This window comes from Ranitomeya variabilis, chromosome 4, assembly GCF_051348905.1.
Source record: "Ranitomeya variabilis isolate aRanVar5 chromosome 4, aRanVar5.hap1, whole genome shotgun sequence".
NCBI lineage: Eukaryota > Metazoa > Chordata > Amphibia > Anura > Dendrobatidae > Ranitomeya > Ranitomeya variabilis.
The window spans coordinates 707,811,531-707,828,577 of record NC_135235.1 but is presented as its reverse complement, the minus strand read 5'-3'; the positions used below and the strand labels follow the sequence as shown (position 1 = coordinate 707,828,577).

The following is a 17,047-nucleotide window of genomic DNA, read 5'->3' as shown; positions in this document are numbered from 1 at the left end:
GTCAGGCTGAGGCCTGCCTGGTGTTTGGGTTTGAAAAATCATAGATTTGCAGGCATACTGATCAGATATTATTTTGCTACTAATAAAGACATTTGTGTTGAGCATTTGAAATAGTGCAGTAGTCCATTTAAAATGGTTAAGGCAAGGGGCAAGGGACGGGGAAGTGGACGTGATGCTGATGGTGCATCCAGAGGATGAGGCCGTGGGCAAGGTGAAAGTGGGCAACAACAAAGACCCACATCTTCTCGCTCGACATTCCTGTCCCAGTTTCTAGTGGACCGCAGCACACAACTATTGAAGCCAGAGCAGTGTGTAACGGTTGTTGGTTGGATAGCGGATAATGCTTCCAGTCACTTAGCCACCACCACCACCTTGTCTTCCGCACGGTCAAGTCTGAATAGCCGTGAGTGAGGCCAGGATATTCTTCACCCTGATCCTCCTTCCTCCCACCATGCTGAGTGCCCTGAGACAACTGATCCCACACTTGGACACTCTGAAGAGCTGTTCAGTTTTCCATTTCAAGATTCAGAAATCTCTCCCAGTCAACTTGAAGTGGGGAAAGATGAGATCGGATGTAGAGCTGCCCAAAGCTTTGACCAGCCCCAGTCACACGAAGGCAATGGTGGGAAAGTGTCACAAAAGGTGGACCATGATGAGACACAATTTCTAGAAATCAGGAGGAGGAGCAGGGTGCAGATGTGGAAGACGAGGTACTGGATGACATAGTAACTGACCCAAGCTGGCAGGAGGACATGGGTAGCGAGGACAGCAGCACAAATGGGGAAGGAGGCATATCCCCCAACAGGCAGGAAGAAGCAGTGTGGTGGCCACAGACTAGTGAAGAGTGAAGTTGCCATTCCACCTGTGAGATCTTCCCGAGTCTGGCTATTTTTTAAAGACTCTGCCGATAACCCTAAACAGGCCATTTGCAGCACCTGCCATGCCTGCTTCAGCAGGGGTAGCAAAACAACCAGCATGACCACCAGCATGATCAGGCACATGCAAGCAAAGCACCTGACTTTGTGGGCCGAACCCCAGGCTCGAGGACCACTGCCTGCTGGTCACACCACTGCTTCTTCCACTGTTTTGCATAGAAGCCAATCCCCAGTACACTGTGCATGTGAAGATGCCTCTAGCCCTGCACCTGTTGTGGCCCACAAGCAGCACCATCAGCAAGCCCGTCCATGTCCTTGACCCAGCACAGCATTCAGTTGTCTATAACCCAGTCTTTGGAACGCAAGCAGAAATACCCAGCCAACGCTCCACAGGCCACAGTTCTCATATTTCTCTTCTGCTTGTGCTAGAAATGCTGCCTTTTAGGCTTGTTGAGACTGAAGCATTCCGCAACCTGATGGGGGCGATCGTCCCAAGGTACTCGATCCCCAGTCGCCACTATTTCTCCCGGTGTGCCGTACCGGCATTACACCAGCATGTGTCCCACAACATTACCCGTGCCCTCAACAATGCTGTTGCCGGGAAAGTCCACCTAACCACGGACACGTGGACAAGTGCTTGTGGACAGGGACGGTACATCTCAATGACGGCACACTGGGTTAACATAGTGGAAGCTGGGACCCAGTTGGACCTTGGGATGGAACACATCCTCCCCACGCTGAGGATTGCTGGCCCTATGTCAATCAGGGTTGCCCCCACAGTCTACAGCTCAGCCAAGCCGTCTGACGTCCCAGCCAGGCTTGCACACTGCGCGGGCATTGCGGCCAGCCACCTTTGGAATCCCCGCCCCGCACGGTGTTATGCATTATGCACAGTGCGGGGCGGGGATTCCAAAGGTGGGTGGCCGCACTGCCCGCGCAGGCGCAGTGTGCAAGCCTGGCTGGGACATCAGACGGCCAGAGCTTACTGCGTCTGCGCAGGACACCAGTACAACAGCGCAGGCGCCGGTTTTGAAACGATAACCGCACTGAGGGGGCGGCGCCGAAAGCGCAGGAATATTGGAGTGACGGCAGAGGAGCTGGCCAAGCTGGGGAGTGAGGACCCGCCTCCCTGGCTAGAGACAGGAATTGTGGCTAAGTATAAAAACGCTTTATTTGGGGTATACTTGAACCTAAAACTAAAAGAGCCACCTTGTTAGAATGCAGCATTACTGATGCACAAGGTGGCTCTTTTAGTTTATAACGGCTGGAGGGGGTTGACAGTGGCCCTTTAATTGATGGAGCAAGACAAATACATGCGACACATTCATTTCAGCTCTGTCACAGGTCGTCAGAATTTTGTAAACCATTAGTACAAAAAAATAAAAATGTGAATATTGCCTAACATTACAGAGATACATTATTCCTCTGGAAAATATGTCACAGCCTGTCCCATCAGTGGTGGCAGCAGCAGTCAAACCCTCAGCAAAAACCAGCTTGTGTCTTTTAAAGAAAAAAAAAATATATGGATTTAAAAAAAAAAACAAAACAGCTAGTCCAGCTGTATGGGCTACATGGAAGTGCGGGTCCGGTCTGCTGGCGAGGACGTCCCTACAGATAGTTTCCCCAATAACCTGCAATGTGTGAACTCAGCCTGATACAGATCCAACCGCGTTACTCTCCACTAATGTCACCCCGCGCTTAAGAATTATAGAAATGAAAATTCAACTCATAGCTGTCAAACCATTTTATTACAAGTCAAATAGTTAGAAATAAAAAACATAAATATATGCATACATACAAATGAATAATAAAGAGGTTTAGAAATCAAAACAATGAATTAAACATTAAAGACAGATTAATGACAAAAAAGCAAAACACATTTTGTATCAAAATCACCTGTGCTTTAGCTGCAAAAATTGTATTGTGGTGCTTAAAGGGAACCTGTCACCCCCAAAATCGAGGGTGAGCTAAGCCCACCAGCATCAGGGGCTTATCTACAGCATTCTGTAATGCATTCTGTAATGCTGTAGATAAGCCCCCGATGTATCCTGAAAGATGAAAAAAAGAGGTTATACTATACTAACCCAGGGACAGTCCCGGTCCTGTCCGATGGGCATCGCGGTCCGATGGTCATTGCGGTTCGGTCCAGTGCTTCCTATCTTCATCAGATGACGTTCTCTTCTTGTCTTCACGCTGCGGCTCCAGCACAAAGTACTGCAGTGTGCAGGCCCCAGGCCTCTCTGACCTTTCCCGGCGCACCGCAGCGTGAAGACAAAAAGAGGAAGTCATCCTATCAAGATGGGAGGCCCAGGACCGGACTGCGACTTGGATCGGACCGACTGCGTGAGTATAATATAACCTCTTTTTCTCATCTTTTAGGATACATTGGGGGCTCAACTACAGCATTACAGAATGCATTACAGAATGCTGTAGATAAGCCCCTGATGCTGGTGGGCTTAGCTCACCGACGATTTTGGGGGTCACAGGTTCCCTTTAACACAAAATTCCTCTCTCATTGAATACACTATAAGGGAAAGAGGGATGGGGCCATGGAAGCAGAGCACCGGACGGGGCCGGGGAGGCAGGGGACCGGACGGGGCCAGGGAGGCAGGGGACCGGATGGGGCCGGGGAGGCAGAGGACAGGACGGGGCCGGGGAGGCAGAGGACCTGATGGGGCCGAGAAAAAAGACCCTAGCAAGACAATATAAATGGAGAGAAAGGGAGGTTGTTGTTTTTTTTTGTAGGAATTATACTCCTCTATCTGACATTATCAGACGCCCACAGTGTCATCACTTTGGGTCCTCGCATGGATTGTGGGGGCACCGCCATTCCACTTGGTGAAGAGAAGTCCAGTGATGAAATGACATCTGCAGGGAGGTCACTGCTCTGGGGGGCACAGGATGGGGAAAAGTCGCAATACATAGAATAAAACAGAAAAAAATCATGCAGAAAACTGGATACAAGTAGTGGCTGACACCAGTGGCCACCGGGCTAATACTGACCAGCACAGCGTGCGAGGGGAGAATAAAGCCCAGGATCTGGAGACATTATTATCACACAGTTTCGCTCCCAGAGGTCATAGGTCAGTCATCAACCTGACGTCATGTGTGCCCAATAATATTAATGAGAAAATGTTTTATGTAAAAAAAAAAAAAAAAAAAAAAAAAAACAGGACCGACTCCTCACCATCAGGCAGAGATTATCATGTTAAGTAATATCAATCCCTCAGATCTCCATCATCATTCATCCCCTCCCCTGTTCGCCCCCACACACGTAGCACTATACTTCCCTACACCCCCCCACCGCAACATCAGCCCCCCACACCATGCAGACCCATGCGAATAACATCAGCCCCACTCTGCAGGTAGACCCCCCTGCACACAGATCCCCCATGCATGCAACATGACCCCCTTCCCAACAGAGACTCCAGCACACAGCCTCTCTTCCCCAGAGACCCCCAGCACGCAGCCCCCCTTCCCAACAGACCCAGCCCTGCTCACAAGGAACATGACCCCCTTCTCACAGAGACCCCCAGCATGCAGTCACCCTTCCCCAGGCAGGCCCCTCCAGCACGCAGTCCCAGGCAAGCAACGTCACCCCCTTCCCCAGGCAGGCCCCTCCAGCAAGCAGTCCCAGGCAAGCATCACCCCCATCCCCAGGCAGGGCCCCTCTAGCGTGCAGTCCCATGCAAGCATCACCCCCTTCCTCAGGCAGACCCAAAGCACGCAGTCTCACGAAAGCATCACCCCCTTCCCCACGGAATCCCCCCAGCACACAGTCCCACGCAAGCAACGTCACCCCCTTCCCTAGGTAGCGCCCCCAGCACACAGTCCCACGCAAGCAACGTCACCCCCTTCTCCAGGCAGACCACCAGCACGCAGTCCCATGCAAGTATCACCAGCTTCCCCAGGCAGACCACCAGCACGCAGTACCATGCAAGCAACATCTCCCCCGGCAGAGCCCCCTTCCAGCATGCACATGCAGCCCCATGCAAGTATCATCACCCCCTTCTCCCCAGGCAGACCCCCCCCTCCAGCATGCTCATGCAGCCCCATGCAAGCATCAGCCCCTTCTCCCCATGCAGATCCCCCTCCAGCATGCACAAGCAGCCCCATGCAAGCAACATCACCCCTTCTCCCCAGGCAGACCCGCCGTCTAGCATGCACATGCAGCCCCATGCAAGAGAGACTCCAAAAAAAACCCAATGATCCTTGTAGAGAAAAATGTGCTCTTTCTAATGATATCAGAATTAATATATTTTAGGGGTACCGTTTTTGAGAAATTTGACCTAAAAATAGGTAAAATTCGTTTTTTTTAAGTTTTTCATCATATGTGTGTGTGAATATTTCCACAAATACATATGCTTTGACCGTGATATTGCAGCAATGCAAAGTCATGTAGATGTTTGGTGTACAGGGCAAAGCACCAGTTACTATTGGTTTTTGGTCTTGAGTTATATATGGGCAAAGTTTGGCATAAATTTTATGCAACGCGTTTTTCAAGCTACTTTGGCACAAAATTGCGGCCGAAATATTGTTTTGTCATAGCCGGTAATAATTTTATCGTGTTTAGCAGCAAAAGATGAGCTAGTATGCCAAATTTCAGCATCATAGCCAGTATAGAACTCTAATGGCTATGTGCCAAATGTTTGCAAAATCCTCTTAGCTGAAGCCGCAGGCTTGGTGGAACCTCCAGTGAAAGGTCAAGAGTGCCCAATGTATTTGAGATCTGGCCCTAAAAATTTACAGAATCTCTTTTCAAACATACATGTACATCCTTATAAATTTTCAGCAAAATCGGAGAAGGTCGAGTGGGGACGATTTTTAAAATTGGTCCACTTGATGTGGAATGACCCTACCACCATTTAAGATACCAGGAGGCGCCTGTACCCACTAAACGGAACTGTTCCTACCTACCAGCGGAGGTTGGCATCCTACACTTGCACAATGGCACCCCCGCTCACCATCGACTGTCCCTCCTACCCCTATCCAGCCCTGTGGGATGAGGAAAGAAATAGGAGGAGAGATAATGAAATGAGTTTGTTTGGACAGTATACCACAATTATAGTGGGGGATTGATGTATTACTTTTTTATCATTACTGCCAAAATTTTAATGTTGGGTAGTAAACCTCGTGAGTGAAAATATATTTAGATTTTCAAGTACCCAAGATAAAGGGGGTTGTAAAAGATAATATAGACTTGGTGAGGGGCCAAAATGAATTGAAGGGACCTTACCCTTATCTATCTCCTGCCTATCAGCGGAGGTTGGCACCCTATATGATATTTACGATTTTGTTGGTGCCCCCGCTCCAGACGGTTGTCCCTCCTAACCCTAAGACCATAAGATCATTTCCATATGAGGGGCAGTGAAGGGGTGAAGTCTAACAATGATGGCAATGATATGTTAGACTCAACAGTTTACTATCCAAAACTAACATACAAGTGAGCTCAAACTAATAAATGATCAATATAGTTCCGCTTCCTCATATAGGGCAAATAGTTATACTGTCTGAGTAGGAACTAAACAGATGGCCAAAGTCATATATAAATATCATAGCCTGCATAAATATTGCACGATCCCAGGGCATTCACCCCTTAACCCCAAGGGTGGTGTGCACGTTAATGACCGGGCCAATTTTTACAATTCTGACTACTGTCCATTTATGAGGTTATTACTCTGGAACGCTTCAACGGATCCCGGTGATTCTGACAGTGTTTTCTCGTGACGTATTGTACTTCATGTTAGTGGTAACATTTCCTCAACTTTTCATGCATTTATCTGTAAAAAAAAAAAGGGAAAATTTAAAATTTTTTGCAATTTTCCAACTTTGAATTTTCATGCCCTTAAATCACAGAGATATGTCTCACACAAAATAAGTAACATTTCCCACATGTCTACTGTACATCAGCACAATTTTGTTACCAAAATTTTTTTTTTGTTAGGGAGTTATAAGGGTTAAAACTTGACCAGCAATTTCTCACTTTTACAACATCATTTTTTTTAGGGACCACATTACATTTGAAGTCACTTTGAGGAGTCTATGTAATAGAAAATAGCCAAGTGTGACACCATTCTAAAAAACTGCACCCCTCAAGATGCTCAAAACTACATTCAAGAAGTTTATTAACCCTTCAGGTGTTTCACAGGAATTTTTGGAATGTTTAAAAAAATAAAATGAACATTTCACTTTTGTTCACAAAAAATGTACTTCAGATCCAATTTGTTTTATTTTACCAAGGGTAACAGCAGAAATTGGACCCCAAAAGTTGTTGTACAATTTGTCCTGAGTACGCTGATACCCCATGTGTGGGGGTAAACTACTGTTGGGCGCATGGCAGAACTCGGAAGGGAAGGAGCGTCATTTGGAATGCAGACTTTGATGGCATGGCCGGGGGCGTCATGTTGCGTTTGCAGAGCCCCTGATGTACCTAAACAGTAGAAACCCCCCACAAGTGACCCCATATTGGAAGCTAGACCCCCAAAGGAACTTATGTAGATGTGTTTTGAGAACTTTGAACCCCCAAGTTTTTCACTACAGTTTATAATGCGGAGCCGTGAAAATAAAAAATATTTTTTCCCACAAAAATGATTTTTAGCCCCCAAATTTTTATTTTCCTAAGGGTAACAAGAGAAATAGGATCCCAATAGTTGTTTTACAATTTGTCCTGAATAGGCTGCTACCCTGTATGTTGGGATAAACCCCTGTTTGGGCGTACAAGAGAGCTCGGAAGGGAAGGAGCATTGTTTTACTTTTTCAATGCAGAATTGGCTGGAATTGAGATCGGATGCCATGTTGCGTTTGGAGAGCCCCTGATGTGTCTAAACAGAGGAAACCTCCTAATTCTAACTCCAACCCTAACCCGAACACACCCCTAACCCTAATCCCAACGCTTACCCCAACACACACTTAACCCCAACACACCCCTAACCGTAATCCCAACTCTAACCACACCCCTAACTCCAACACACCCCTAATCCTAATCTCAACCATAATCCTAAGAACACCTAACCCTGACACACCCCTAGCCCTAATCCCAACCGTAAAAGTAATCCTAACCCTAACTTTAGCCCCAACCCTTACTTTAGCCCTAACCCTAATGGGAAAATAAATACATTTTTTTTAATTTTATTATTTTTCCCTAACTAAGGTGGTGATAAAGGGGGGTTTGATTTACTATTTATAGCGGGTTTTTATATTTGGCAGCTGTCACACACTAAGACGCTTTTTATTGCAAAAAATAGTTTTTGTGTCACCACATTTTGGAAGCTATAATTTTTCCAAATCTTGGTCCACAGTCACGAGAGTTCCTGTTTTTTGCTGGACGAGTTGAGTTTATTGGTACCAATTTTCGAGCACGTGACATTTTTTGATCGCTTTTTATTCCGATTATTGTGAGGCAACATGAACAAAAACCAGCAGTTCATGAATTCCTTTTTTGGGGGGGCGTTAATACCGTTCCGCATTTGAAAAATTGATAAAGCAGTTTTATTCTTCGGGTCAGTACGATTACAGCGATACATCATTTATATCTTTTTTTATGTTTTGGCGCATTTATACAATAAAAACTTTCATATAAAAAATAATTTTTGCATCGCTTTATTCTGAGGACTATAACTTTTTTTATTTTTTTCGCTAATGACACTGTATGGCGGCTCGCTTTTTTGCGGGACAAGATGACGTTTTATAGCGGTACCATGTTTATTTATATCCGTCTTTGATCGCGTGTTATTCCACTTTTTGTTCGGCGGTATGATGATAAAACATTGTGTTGTGCCTCATGATTTTTTTTTTTTTTACGGTATTCACTGAAGGGGTTAACTAGTTGGACAGTTTTATAGGTCGGGTCGTTACAGTCGGCGATACTAGATATGTGTACTTTTATTTTTTTTAATTTACATAAAGGAATGTATTTATTGGAACAATATATATATATATATTTTTTTTTTTTCTTTATTTAGGATTTTTTTTTAAATATTTTTACACAGTGTAATTTTTTTAAATTTTTTTTATTTTTTACTTTGTCCCGGGGGGGGACATCACTATATATTATCAGATCGCTGATCTGACATTTTTGCTCGCAAGCCAACCTCCCTGCAGGACCCGGAAGGACCCCCGTGGCCATCTTGGATCTGGGGTCTGCAGGGAGGAGAACGAAGGAGACCCTTGGAACAACGTGATCACATCGCGTTGTTCCGAGGGTCTTAGGGAAGCACACAGGGAGCCCCCTCCCTGCGCGATGCTTCCCTATGCCACCGGAACGCTGAGATCATGTTTGATCGCAGTGTTTCGGGGTTAAAGTGCCAGGGGCGGTCACAGTGCCGGATGTCAGCTGTGATAATCAGCTTACACCCGGCTGCGATCGGCCGACCCCCCCTCCCCCCCTGAGCGCAGCTGATTGGGTATAACGTACTATCCCATCCAAGTCCCAGGTCACATGGTCGGGATAGTACGTCCGATGGCAGAAAGGGGTTAAGCAATAAGCCCAAAAATATTCAAAACCAGATAAGGCTCAGCTGCATGTTAAAGAACAGGTACATGTCATCAAATCAAGAACATATAAAAAAAAAACCAAAAAAAAAACCTCAGAGCTCTGAAACACACTCATTTCCCCTTTCAAGGTTCATCAGGAGTGAATAAAGTATACATAGTATAAAGAGACTACTTAGCTGCTGAAGAAATTGCTATGACCGGCACAATAGCAGGGTTCAGAGTGCAAGCACATAAGGAAACGATACCCCTTCATAGTGTGCTGCATGATACGGTGCATGTTCATCCATGTTGCTATTGTGCCGGTCTTTGCAATTTCTTCAATCACTATACCGTAATTGTGGTGTACTGTCCAAACAAACTCTCATTTCAATATCTCTTTTATTCCTTTCCCCATCCCACAGGGCTAAATAGGGGTAGGAGGGACAGTCGACAGTGATCGGGGGCGCCATTGCCCAGGTGTAGGGTGCCAACCTCCGCTGGTAGGCAGGAACAGTTCAGTTTAGTGATAAGTACAGGCACCTCCTGGTATCTTTTAAATGGTGGTAGTGGTCCTTGTTATCATCTTACTTCGTTAAGACGTAATTAAAGGTAATTTTTTACATACAGTTTTTACACGGTGAATTTCTTTGTTCAATTTTTCTGTACAGGAACAATCTTATTCTAGCTGTGATTTCCTCATGGGTTGTGCTCACAGACCAACACCGTGCAGGACGATTGGCGTTTGCCACAGAAGACCAGGATTGGCAAATTCGCCACTTGCGCTCTGTGCTCTTCACAGATGAAAGCAGGTTCACACTGAGCACATGTGACAGAGTCTAGAGACGCCGTGGAGAGCGATCTGCTGCCTGCAACATCCTTCAGCATGACCAGTTTGGCAGGGGGTCAGTAATGGTGTGGGGTGGCATTTCTTTGGAGGGCCACATAGCCCTCCATGTGCTCGCCAGAGGTAGCCTGACTGCCATTAGGTACCGAGATGAGATCCTCAGACCCCTTGTGAGACCATATGCTGGTGCAGTTGGCCCTGGGTTCCTCCTAATGCAGGACAATGCCAGACCTCATGTGGCTGGAGTGTGTCAGCAGTTCCTGCAAGATGGAGGCATTGAAGCTATGGACTGGCCTGCCTGTTCCCCAGACCTGAATCCGATTGAACACATCTGGGACATCATGTCTCGCATGATCCATCAATGTCACATTGCACAACAGACTGTTGAGGAGTTGGCGGATGCTTTAGTCCAGGTCTGGGAGGAGATCCCTCAGGAGACCATCCGCCGCCTCATCAGGAGTATGCCCAGGCTTGTAGGGAGGTCATACAGGCACAAGGAGGCAACACACACACACAACTGAACATCATTTCCTTGTCTTGAGGCATTTCCACTGAAGTTGGATCAGCCTGTAATTTGATTTTCCACTTTGATTTTGAGTTTCATTCCAAATCCAGACCTCCATGGGATATTCATTTTGATTTACATTGATAATTATGTTTCATTGTTCTCAACACATTCCACTATGCAATGAATAAAAATTTGCAACTGAAATATTTCATTCAGTGATATCTAGGATGTGGTATTTGTGTTCCCTTTATTTTTTTGAGCAGTGTATATAGGTTTTATTAGTAGATGTAAAGTAGAAAACTAAATACTGTAAAATAATCACTCATGTGTTTCCCTTATTATCTCCAGTAATTGTATTATTACACAGGATTCTTATGATGTTACATTGGCTCATCTTCTCATTCAGGTCTCTACAATATCGGATCCTCTCAGTGAAGATCTTCTATATAAGAGCATCTTCCTGATTTACCCATCAAAGATGGATATGGACAGATACAAGATGGCGGAGAAGATATTACACCTCACCCTAGAGATCCTCTTCCGGCTTACTGGAGAGGTGAGAGATTCTGATGACGTCACATTACATCATTCTTATCTATGGGAATAACAGATGGACAGAACTGGAGAGGTGAGGACTCTGGAAATGTCTGTAGTGAGATTTATTAATGTGTCTCTCCATAACCAGGATTACATACTAGTGAAAACTACCTCTAGTGACCGCTGTCAGGACCCTGTGTCTGAGGGATGGGGAAGACCCCTGAGCCCAATCACTGGACCTCCACCTCACCCCCTGATACATGAGGACATCAATGACCAGAAGATCCTAGAACTCACCTACAAGATGATTGAGCTGCTGACTGGAGAGGTGACACTGCTGGGAATGCTGGGACATTATACAGTAACACTGTGAAGGTTTCGGGGGATGACGGTATCATTGTATGTGTCAGGTTCCTATAAGGTGTCAGGATGTCGCCGTCTATTTCTCCATGGAGGAGTGGGAGTATTTAGCAGGACACAAAGATGTGTACAAGGAAGTCATGATGGAGGTTCCCCAGCCCCTCACATCACCAGGTAATGGACTGGACTAAATACATACGGCCTATAATTATCTGTATGTAAAGAATGAATTCAGTCCCTGTATGTGTTTCCTCCAGTTCTATCCAGTAGGAGGACAACACCAGAGAGATGTCCCCATCCTCTTCTTCCACAGGACTGTAAACAAGAAGATCCCAATGTCTCTCAGGATCATCAGGTAGATGGAAAGAAGGTGTTATGAGATGTTCCCTATGATGTGTAGACGGCTGTGAAGGACTTGTGCTCAGTCTTGTTTTATTCACCAGTATTATATGTTTTATACTTGTGTAATGAGAATGGTGCAGATGGCAGGCAGGGCTGCTACCAGGAATTTCGGTGTCCCAGACTGGCAAAACTTTCTGGCCCACATGGGACTCTGCCCATGCTACCCCCCCCCCCCCCCCCCCCCCCCAGGTCCGTCTCCAACTCTCGAACCTACCACTGCCCACTCATAGAAAAACTCTGCATCTGTATCTGTATAGGGCTAGTTTCACATTTGCGTTTAAAAACAAACTTTTAAACGCAAACGCAGGTGTTGAAAAAACGCATGTAAATGCATGCAAACGCTGCTTTTTTAGACGCATGCGTTTTCTCATGCGGTTAAAAAAAGCGGCGTTTTGACGCGTTTACATGCGTTTTTTCCTGCGTTTGCGTTTTTGAAACGCATGCTGAGAAGTGTGTGACAGCTGCCAATCATCAAAATGATCTAGAAAACCCACAATAAATAGAAATAGCTAGGGTTGGGGTTAGGGTTAGGGTTGAGCGAAACAGATCGGCCAATTTCAAAAGTCGACGACTTTTGGCAAAGTCGGGTTTCGTCTTTTTATATATATATATATATATATATATATATATATATATATATATATATATATATATATATATTATAATATTATTTCCTTCAGCGCGATACAGCAGAAAAGCCGGTAATTCAATTGCCGGCTTTTCATTTCTCCTGCCTAAACCCGACATGATATGAGACATGGTTTACATACAGTAAACCATGTCATATTTCCCTTTTTTTGCATATTCCACACTACTAATGTTAGTAGTGTGTATGTGCAAAATTTCGGCGCTGTAGCTATTAAATTTAAGGGTTAAAACGCGGAAAAAATTGGCGTTGGCTCCCGCGCAATTTTCTCTGCCAGAGTGGTAAAGCCAGTGACTGAGGGCAGATATTAATAGCCTGGAGAGGGTCCACGGTTATTGGCCCCCCCTGGCTAAAAACATCTGCCCCCAGCCACCCCAGAAAAGGCACATCTGGAAGATGCGCCTATTCTGGCACTTGGCCACTCTCTTCCCACTCCCGTGTAGCGGTGGGATATGGGGTAATGAAGGGTTAATGTCACCTTGCTATTGTAAGGTGACATTAAGCCAGATTAATAATGCAATATTGTGTGTGTGTTTTTTTTAACCATTTCATACAATTGGATTAATAATGGATAGGTGTCATAATTGACGCCTCTCCATTATTAATCAGGCTTAATGTCACCTTACAATAGCAAGGTGACATTAACCCTTCATTACCCCATATCCCACCGCTACACGGGAGTGGGAAGAGAGTGGCCAAGTGCCAGAATAGGCGCATCTTCCAGATGTGCCTTTTCTGGGGTGGCTGGGGGCAGATGTTTGTAGCCAGGGGGTGCCAATAACCGTGGACCCTCTCCAGGCTATTAATATCTGCCCTCAGTCACTGGCTTTACCACTCTGGCAGAGAAAATTGCACGGGAGCCAACGCCAATTTTTTCCGCGATTTAACCCTTAAATTTAATAGCTTTAGCGCCGAAATTTTGCACATACACACTACTAACATTAGTAGTGTGGAATATGCAAAAAAAAGGGATATGAGATGGTTTACTGTATGTAAACCATGTCTCATATCCTGTCAGGTTTGTGAAGGAGAAATGAAAAGCCGGCAATTGAATTACTGGGTTTTCTGCTATATCGCACTGAAGTAAATATAAAAATATATAGATTTCCCAATGACTTACACTGGGTTTCGTGTTTCGGCCGATCCCACGACCCCGACTTTTCAAGAAGATCGACCAATTTCACTCGACTCGACTTTTGAGAAAGTCGGGTTTCGCTAAACCCGACTCGACCTCAAAAAAGGAAAAGTCGCTCAACCCTAGTTAGGATCCCTAGGGTTAGGGTTAGGATCCCTAGGGTTAGGGTTAGGGTTAGGATCCCTTTATCACCTTGATCGTGGTGGGTTTGGGTTAGGGTTAGGGGTAGGGTTAGGGTTTGGATTCCTTTATCACCTTGATGGTGGGGGGTGGCTTATCAGTGTGTATTCTTGTTTTTTTCTATTGAAACGCATGCGTTTAAAACGCAACCAAACGCATGTGCTTAAAAACGCATGCGTTTACATAGACAGCAATACATTTTTTTGCCGCAAAAAAACGCCTCTAGAAATTACTACATGTTGCATTTCTGCAACCAAACGCAAGCATAGAAACGACGCATGCATTGTCAAACGCGGCAAAATGCATGCAAAAAAAACGCATGCGTTTTTAATGTTAAATATAGGAAAAAAAACGCATGCTTTTTTTGCGCTAAAAACGCAAATGTGAATCCAGCCTAATGCATCCCATAGTCATATATAGTTAAATAATGCATCCCCTTAGGAGTAAAATGCACCCCCATAGTAGTATAATGCACCCCCATAGTAGTATAATGCACCTCATAGTATAATGTCCTCCCATAGTGGTATGATGCACTTCATAGTATAATGCAGCCCCATAATAGTATAATGCACCCCCATAGTAGTATAATGCAGCGTCATACTGCAGCTTTACAAAAAATTTTTTATCCTGACCTGGCTGAGGTCCAGCGGTGTCCTCCACCTGATACATCTGAGGCGTGTACCATCATATGTGAGTGTCATTATACGCCGGCAATGTGCCCTCTGACATCAGCTGCCAGCTTGTCATCTCCCGCAAGGCAACAGATTTTAACTTGCCGTGCATCTGACAATGCATGATCAGTTGAGCCACTGGGGCACGTAGAGGAGAGGCGGCCTGCTGTGGGCCCTCTGCTCGCCAGGCCCTATTCGCCAGTAAGGACTGTAATGCTCTGATGGCAGAACTGATGGCAGGATTAGAGCTGATCATAGATGTGACTATCTTTTCTATTCATCTGTCTGTGACTTTTACAATATTTGTTTCAGGGTGAAGATCTGACCCATATTAATACTACAGAGACATATGTGAGGGGTGATGAGTGGTGTAAAGAGGAGATTCCAACATATGACTACCCAGGTAAGTAGTATCCACTAAATGCAGAGAAGTCACAGATTCTTCTTAGTCACCGGCTATGGCTGCTTTATCGGTTGTATAGCCCGGTCGTATCACAATCGGGTGTTCACCATTTTGCCTCTAGACCTCAAAATTCTCCTCCATCCAAACTTTGACACATCAGCTCTAAACTGTTATAAAAAAAGTATTTGAATGTCTAATATTTCTTCTTGAAACTGATCTGACATCTACCATTGGTCCTTATAATAGTTTAGCTTGAAAGAGCCACTGAGCCCCATACTTTAATTAACCCAGAGAGGTTTCACCACTAGTTACTCATTTATTACTGACTAGATGGTGGCCCGATTCTAACGCATTGGGTATTCTAGAATATGTATGTAGTTTATTTATGAAGTTTTCAGAATAATGCAATTTATACACAGGATTCAGCCGACCGGTCGCAACCAATCAGTGAAGCCAGGGCAGGCTCCAGGTTTTTGAGGGCCCCGGGTGAAAGAAGTCTAAGTGGAGCCCCCTCTTTAACACATACCACAATTCATGATGCACAGATACAGCAGAGAAATATAGCACAGCCAATTAGCGTATAACACAGCCAACATAGTATATAACACAGCCCACGTAGTATATAGCACAGCCACGTAATATATTGCACAGCCACATACTATATAGCACAGCCACGTAGTATATAGCACAGAGACGTAGTATATAACACTGCCCACGCAGTACATAACACATGCCACGTAGTATAGAGCACAGCGATGTAGTATATTGCCCAGCCACATAATATATACCACAGCCACGTAGTATATAGCACAGAGATGTAGTATATAACACAGCCCACACAGTATATAACAATGTGGGCACCATATCCCTGTTAAAAAAATAATTAAAATAAAAAATAGTTATATACTCACCTTCCGTTGGCCCCCGGATCCAGGCGAGGCCTTTACCGATGCTCCTCGCGACGCTCTGGTCCCAAGAGAGTCACGAGATGATGACGTAGCGGTCATCGCAGACCGCAATGCATGGACCGGTCACCGGAGCATCCCGAGGAGCGGGAAAGGCGCCGGAATGTGAGTATATAATGATTTTTATTTTTTTTAATTATTTTTAACATTAGATCTTTTTGCTATTGATGCTGCATAGGCAGCATCAATAGTAAAAAGTTGGTCACACAGGGTTAATAGCAGCGTTAACGGAGTGCGTTACACCGCGGCATAACGCGGTGTGACGCTGCCATTAACCCTGTGTGAGCACTGACTGGAGGGGAGTATGGAGCCGGCACTGACGGCTGGGGAGTAGGGAGGGACTAATTCTCGGCCGGACTGTGCCCATCGCTGATTGTTCGCGACCAGTCAGCGACGCGGAATTACCTGGACAGACAGACGGAAGTGACCCTTAGACAATTATACAGTAGATGAAGACTGTTAAGTTTGATCATTTAAGTAGATGTGTTATTATCTTGGGTCACAGTTTTTGACTACAGTAGTTACTGCTCAAATCCTTTGACTTAACCACTTCCCGCAGTCCTTTTTTGTTCCTAATCAGGACCCGATTTTTCGAACCTCATGTGTGTCACTTTGTAGTGATAACTTTGGAATTCTTCACAAAGGATAATAGGAAACAAATGGACCTTACAAATTATTTTCCAACTTCTCTTGAATCTGACAGTACCCTATATACAATGGTACACTACTGTCTGGGCACATGGCAGGGTTAAGAATCTATTTGAGTGCAGATCTTGCAGAAATAGTTTGCAGATGCAATGCATTGGGGGCACTGTTCGTGGTCACCTGGCAGCTCAAAAGATGGCCACCATGAGCAGACTTGGCGCTATCTACTCCATTTTACAGATATACAAAAACAGAGGCTGAACACCTCACGATAAGAAGCAGTCCAAAATGTATATAAAAGGTATAAATTTTATTGGAGAATACATGGTGCAAAAGAATATAGCAACAACTATGAAAATACAAAAAAGAAGGGGTTAAAAGAAACGCTCTAAGGTCGGCAGAAT

General features: G+C 45.1%; 1 protein-coding gene across 2 annotated transcripts in view; it reads left to right on the top strand.

Annotated features, from left to right (window-relative positions):
• The window catches only part of LOC143766502 (uncharacterized), a 49,744-nt gene that overhangs the window by 20,329 nt on the left and 12,368 nt on the right, over window positions 1–17,047 (top strand). Inside the window, exons 2-7 of one of the 2 annotated variants that reach the window (XM_077254238.1) lie at window positions 10,016–10,249; window positions 11,106–11,255; window positions 11,385–11,564; window positions 11,647–11,770; window positions 11,854–11,951; window positions 14,943–15,033. In XM_077254238.1, the coding sequence (XP_077110353.1) occupies window positions 11,178–11,255; window positions 11,385–11,564; window positions 11,647–11,770; window positions 11,854–11,951; window positions 14,943–15,033 (571 nt within the window). In that variant the 5' untranslated portion in view covers window positions 10,016–10,249; window positions 11,106–11,177. The remainder of the gene's footprint in view (window positions 1–10,015; window positions 10,250–11,105; window positions 11,256–11,384; window positions 11,565–11,646; window positions 11,771–11,853; window positions 11,952–14,942; window positions 15,034–17,047) is intronic. The other variant, XM_077254239.1, reaches the window with a different exon arrangement.